This window comes from Camelina sativa, chromosome 12 (genome assembly GCF_000633955.1).
Source record: "Camelina sativa cultivar DH55 chromosome 12, Cs, whole genome shotgun sequence".
In the NCBI taxonomy this organism is placed as follows: Eukaryota; Viridiplantae; Streptophyta; class Magnoliopsida; order Brassicales; family Brassicaceae; genus Camelina; species Camelina sativa.
The window spans coordinates 18,228,691-18,235,139 of record NC_025696.1 but is presented as its reverse complement, the minus strand read 5'-3'; the positions used below and the strand labels follow the sequence as shown (position 1 = coordinate 18,235,139).

Below are 6,449 nucleotides of genomic sequence, written 5' to 3'. Positions count from 1 at the left end.
CAAAAAGGAATCACGAACATCGAAGTTCTTGTTGAAGATCTCGATTTGTGACGAATCTCCCTTGACAGCATGTCCCCCCTTAGAGGACCAAACAAATTCCAGTGCCGAGCCAGATGATGCAACTTTCCGTGGTAAGGAATTGTTGATAATAATGTACTTGCCATCTCCACAAACAACTACAGACCTATCATCAGGGCTGTGCTCTAAGCTCTGAAACATATATACATGATAGTGGCTAGTTACAAAAGTTATGGTGCAAGGGGAGCAACAATGTATACCGATGCCACTTACTTCAGGATAAAAATCACAGGTTGTTAGCAAATGCCTAAAAACCCAATGGTGTCCCTCAAAATCCCAAAGTTTTTCCTCATAACCCCAACAGGGTCTCTCAATACCAGTACCCTAAGTAAAGGTCACAAAACAAACCATTAAGCATTTCCCAACATGAGCTAATATTCAAAAAATCTAAAAAAGAAAAGAAAGCAACAACCGAAGAATTTGTTAAATCATTTAAACTCCATACCTTATCTGCGGCACTCCCAACATATATCTCCCTGTGTTTAGCAAAAACAATTGTCCCCTTCTTGTCCATACTAGCCAATGGTATTTCAAGGCTAAATTCCATCAAAACGGGTCCACGGTTGCAACCAAACACAGCCCTGAAAAGGTATCGTATAAATAATGCGTAAATAATGTAGGAGGCAGAAAGGGATTAAGTATTGCCATATTAAAGGTCTCAGAAACTTACTGGTATGAACCAGTCCCGTGTCCGATAGCAAAACATCTCGAGTTAGACCTCAACTTCAATGTTTTCTCAAGCCTAGATGTCAAATACTGATACTCAGTTAAATTAATTTGGGGTATGAAAAAGTGAAGGAAACTAGTCAATAGAAGTTATTAGCGTTACCTGAACGTGGTGGCAAGCCATATGAAGGCAGTTGCATCTTCGGATACTGTAATAATTATTGGGATCACTGGATGGAAACAAACTGCTGTAACAGAGTTAGTATGACCTTTAAGTGTCTCAAGGCATCTCTTAGTTTGGTAGTCCCACACCTTAGCAGTCTGATCAGCCGAGCAAGTGATAAGGTACGGTTTATCGCTAAGAGTAAAGTAGTCTACACACAATACCCCATCAAGATGTCCTTCTTGATGTTCCTCTCCACCTAAAGTACACTGTGGAGAGTGAGAACCAAGGCTCCATATCTAGATCAAGGAAAAAGGTTTAGCTAGTGGAAATAATAATGGAAAAAAATGAAGTGAACAAACAACAAGTACGTAATTACTTACTTTTGTGGTATTGTCAAGTGATGCACTAGCAAAAGTATTGTCGTCTTTGGGATTGAAAGTGACGTGCACAACAGAAGCAGAATGCCCTACAAAAACCCGAAGAAGGCACCAATCCAAGTCCCAGTTCCAGAGCTTGATTTTATTATCATGAGATGATGACAAAAGATATGGAAGGGTTGGGATGAACAGCAAGACACATAACGGCAGCAGCGTGAGCATCACTAATNATCAATAGAAGTTATTAGCGTTACCTGAACGTGGTGGCAAGCCATATGAAGGCAGTTGCATCTTCGGAGACTGTAATAATTATTGGGATCACTGGATGGAAACAAACTGCTGTAACAGAGTTAGTATGACCTTTAAGTGTCTCAAGGCATCTCTTAGTTTGGTAGTCCCACACCTTAGCAGTCTGATCAGCCGAGCAAGTGATAAGGTACGGTTTATCGCTAAGAGTAAAGTAGTCTACACACAATACCCCATCAAGATGTCCTTCTTGATGTTCCTCTCCACCTAAAGTACACTGTGGAGAGTGAGAACCAAGGCTCCATATCTAGATCAAGGAAAAAGGTTTAGCTAGTGGAAATAATAATGGAAAAAAATGAAGTGAACAAACAACAAGTACGTAATTACTTACTTTTGTGGTATTGTCAAGTGATGCACTAGCAAAAGTATTGTCGTCTTTGGGATTGAAAGTGACGTGCACAACAGAAGCAGAATGCCCTACAAAAACCCGAAGAAGGCACCAATCCAAGTCCCAGTTCCAGAGCTTGATTTTATTATCATGAGATGATGACAAAAGATATGGAAGGGTTGGGATGAACAGCAAGACACATAACGGCAGCAGCGTGAGCATCACTAATTACTTTTATTGGCTGTCGCGAATTCAAGTGGCGGTTCATAGTGTACCATTTGTAGACACAAATACAGCCGTCGCCAGATCCAGCTACAACCCACTGCTTGCGTGGAACAAACTTAGCTGAACAAACTGCATATGCACGTTCACAGTAAAGAAAGGACAAGAACAAACCAATAAAATGTATATATATTCGAATAAAAATGTACCTGAATAAACACCACCAGACGGAACGAATACATGTATTAGTGCAAATTTCTCAGAATCCCAGATTTTAATAGTTCCATCTGACAAACCTCCTAGGATCCTGTAATTATAAATTTAAAACATATATTGATTAAATTTAAAACATATATTGATTAAATTTAAAACATATTGATTAAATTTAAAACATATAAGAAGGATGTAATGGCGAGAGCGTACCATGGTCTATATGGATGGAGTTCCACAGAGAGTACTGCCGCGTTTGAAAATATTGCAATTGCCGACTGATCCAAACATGTGTCAGGAAAACGGATAACAAAAGATATGATAAAAAAAAAAAAAAAACAAGCAGTCAGGAATTTTACCTCATTATAAATTCCCAGAGGCTGTCAACAAATTCAAAGAAGAGTCAGAGCCGATTGAAGCAAATAGAAAACTTTTTAAGTTGAAAAAACTCAATGTATTTAGAGATCTCAAGGCGTTCGTCGATTAAGGGATGAATTAGTAAAATATCCAATTTATAGCAACGACTAACCATCTTTGCAAGTAGGAGATCGGCTACGGGCAAAGGAAGATCAGACAGAAATCTCGGAAGAGAAGAGCGTTGTGCGATCCAATCCGTAGGAATCAATAGAAAAGGCAAATCCCGATTCGGAAGAGGGCCGTTGGTTGCCAAACTAGGGTTGTTTACTTACGGGACAAATATATATATATAGCATATAGGCTTTTCTTCGTCCAGGGCTGAAGTTTGCTGGGTTACCCCGGCCCGTGTCAAATTTTAAAGCCTCTAGTTTTTGTAAAAAACGGGCCCGAATGTAAATGGGCTCAATCTTTTTTTTTTTTTACATGTGACATTATATAAATAAAATTATTATGCTAGAACCAATATTTATATAAGTACTCGCACTATATAAGTAAAACTAGCAATTGATCCGCACTACGCGCGGGAGTTAGATGAAGGTGTATGTCGGGTTTTTTCTATATATTATTTTTTAGTTATGTAAATTCATCTTTATGTCTGTTTTTGTATTTGATTCGGGTGTTTATGTTGTTTGTAACCTTTTTTTTTTGGCAGTAAGTATAATTTGGTGTGTTTTTTACTTTTCAAAGTTTGAGATCATCTTCTGTGCTTTTTAAATGTTTTTTAAATAATAATCATGAGAAGATAATATTGTGTACTTAAAGTTGTTGTTTTGTTGTAGTTATTAGTTGTGAATTGTGATTAATGTATTATTATTTATCATTTTGTCATTGTCTAATATTTGGCCCGTGCTTAGCGCAGGAATTTGATTAGGGTGTGATATGTGTTTTTTTTTTGTGGATATTTATAAAGTGTTTTGTTATTTCTCTTTATATTTTGGTTGCTATTTTTTGGTGGTTTTGTTTTTTTTTTAAATGGTCATTTTGGCTTTCTTGCTTGTTTTTCTTGCATTAAGTACAATTTACTGTGTAGTTTTACATTTTTTATTTTATGTTAGTTATGTTTATTTTAAAATTTGGTTTTGTTTTTCAGTTATTTAAATTGCATATTTGTAGATTATTATGTATAAGTTCATTTCTGAATGTAATTGTTTTTTGCATTGTTTTTTTTCCCTGTTATCTGTTTGTCTTTTTTGTGATTGTGTTACAAAGTTTGTAAGTTAGTAATATTTTATAAGGTTTTTAGGTTTTTAATTTAATTACATTCGAGTGTTTATATATATATATATATATATTTTTCTTATATTGATTGGGCCTAAATATCCGTTTAAGCCTTTAAATGTAGTGGTGTTTTGGGTCTAGATTGGATTTTATTGATTTGAGGATGTATTCGTCCTTTTGGGAAATAGCCCATGTCTTGTAGTTGTGTTTATTCATCTTTGCCGTATACCAGTTGTTGGATGGAATGGTGTGTATCAATATTTCAATCTAAAAGATAGTAGTAGGCTTGTAGATATTATTTTGGCACTTGTTTGAAGTGATTTGTTGTGTGATTCTATTATGTTCGGTTCCTTCCAGTTTTGTCCTTCCAATTGTATGTAATCAGAGTCGCCGTTGTCGTAATTTCCGACGAAACTTGAAGAATATCAAAGTTTTAGGTTAATGTTTTTGAGTTGTGAGAATGATTTTTAGTTTAGTTTCAGTTTTAGTTTTGCATGAAAAAGCCCATTTTTTCCAATTCGAAAATTTTAAAATATAAATAAATATATATATATAATGTACTTTAAGAAAAAAAATGAAAAAACTAATTAAAAATAAAATATTGCTGCAAGAAATTTAAAACTTATTGGAAAGAAAAACCCGACATTTTCCCATTCTATTTAAAAATTATTAATTTTTCTGCAAAATCTAAAACCCATAAACAAAAATACAAAAATTTTAAAAGCCAAAATCCAAAACTTTTTTTTGTTTGTTTTTCTCGTCTGATAGAAACCAAATAGTGTTTGAAACACATAACAACAACCATGAGAAAAATATAAACCCTACGATTAAATTAAGCTTCAGCAAAGCATTTATTTGATCGTGAAGCCAAAAAACCTGTTCAAGCGCCAAATAATAGGGTCGACTATGCTAGACTACACCAACTATATTGCTTCTTTGATAGTTGCTTCTATCAAGTGTGGCATTGTTGGCAAGTGTAAGTGGATGGTGTAAAATAATTATATTGAGTTAAATTTGTTTATTGATACAATAGAAACCCTAATTTTTTTTGGGGATTTTGATAGAAGAAGACGATGGCATGGTATCATTTCTTTGGTTCATTAACCTTAATCGTGGTTTTCAAAACGTGATTAATGGTTTAGTAAGTTTAATCACAATTTATATTTGTTGTGTTGCAATTAAAAGATAATGTATAATTTGTGATGTTTGATAGAGAAAAAATTTGTTTGTGATGTTTAGAAAAGAGGCAAAAAGTATAGGATGTATATCAAAGAAGCAGGTGTAGTGCAGCAGAGTCGACCCCAAATCATATATATAAAAGTAGAGTTTCAGTCTCTCCTTATTGGTCCACTTGGCAATATAATTTTAACAAAAAAAAATTATATTAGAACACAAATTTAAAACAATTAATTTTCACATTTAACCCACATAATATAAAACTGAAATCTTTATTGCTTCTCCCTATAAATTATGCATTAACTTTATTTCTCCACTAAGTTGTATTAATCAATTGTATTAACAAAATAATAAATTAGAATTGTAACTCTCATTTTTCTAAATTTCAGTCTCTCCTTATTGGTCCACTTGGCAATATAATTTTAACAAAAAAAAATTTATATTAGAACACAAATTTAAAACAATTAATTTTTACATTTAACCCACATAATATAAAACTGAAATCTTTATAGCTTCTCCCTATAAATTATGCATTAACTTTATTTCTCCACTAAGTTGTATTAATCAATTGTATTAAAACAAAATAATAAATTAGAATTGTAACTCTCATTTTTCTAAATGTAATTTTTCATCATTTCTCTTCCTATAAATATTCATTATCTTATTCTTTTAGTCTATCACTCTTTCATTCTCTCATCTTCTTCCACTACTCTCAAATCTCTTTTTTGTTTTGTTTTGTTTTGTTTTGTATTTTTTTTTTTTTGTTGTTGTATGGGTTATAAAAACTCAAATCAAATATCATTGTAAAAGCTTAGTTTTAGATTTTGTATGATATGTATATCTTATATATTTATTTTAATATTTTAAAGGGAAAATGTCATGAAAACCCACTTTGGGTGTGAGTTGTGTCACAAAAACCCACTTTCCACTCATGGTATACTTTCCCAAGTTTTTTGCTTATGTGTCCACACATATTGGACGATTTTGCCCCTCTCCTCTTTCTCTCCTTCTTTTCTTTCTTTTTCTCTTCTTTTTTGTTGTTAACACTTTAACAAAGTAAAATATATTTATTTGTTATCATAAAACAAATTTTCTATTTATTTATATAAAATATATTATGATTATATATTTTCTACATTTTAAGATACATATTGCTATATTTTTTATGAATTTTTAGATTATACAGTATCCATCAGTCGTTGAACATTTGTTCAATTATAAGTGGATAATCAATTGCAGTATTGTTAATAGATAGTTACTTGTGTTTATTCATACAAAATATACA

The 6,449-nt window shown here is 32.8% G+C and overlaps 1 protein-coding gene across 6 annotated transcripts in view; it reads right to left on the bottom strand.

The window, feature by feature from the left end:
* The window catches only part of LOC104732102 (coatomer subunit beta'-1-like), a 5,127-nt gene extending 2,114 nt beyond the window's left edge, over nucleotides 1-3,013 (bottom strand). Inside the window, exons 1-10 of one of the 6 annotated variants that reach the window (XM_010451630.2) lie at nucleotides 2,883-3,013; nucleotides 2,713-2,733; nucleotides 2,567-2,631; nucleotides 2,353-2,450; nucleotides 1,925-2,275; nucleotides 1,542-1,840; nucleotides 749-820; nucleotides 524-659; nucleotides 292-402; nucleotides 19-210 (exon numbers count right to left, since the gene is read on the bottom strand). In XM_010451630.2, coding sequence (XP_010449932.1) covers nucleotides 19-210; nucleotides 292-402; nucleotides 524-659; nucleotides 749-820; nucleotides 1,542-1,840; nucleotides 1,925-2,143 — 1,029 coding nt within the window. In that variant the 5' untranslated portion in view covers nucleotides 2,144-2,275; nucleotides 2,353-2,450; nucleotides 2,567-2,631; nucleotides 2,713-2,733; nucleotides 2,883-3,013. Of the gene's footprint in view, nucleotides 1-18; nucleotides 403-523; nucleotides 660-748; nucleotides 835-907; nucleotides 1,207-1,290; nucleotides 1,488-1,541; nucleotides 1,841-1,924; nucleotides 2,276-2,352; nucleotides 2,451-2,566; nucleotides 2,632-2,712; nucleotides 2,734-2,882 lie in introns of those variants that run through there. The other 5 variants (XM_010451627.2, XM_010451629.2, XM_010451626.1 and 2 more) reach the window with 5 other exon arrangements.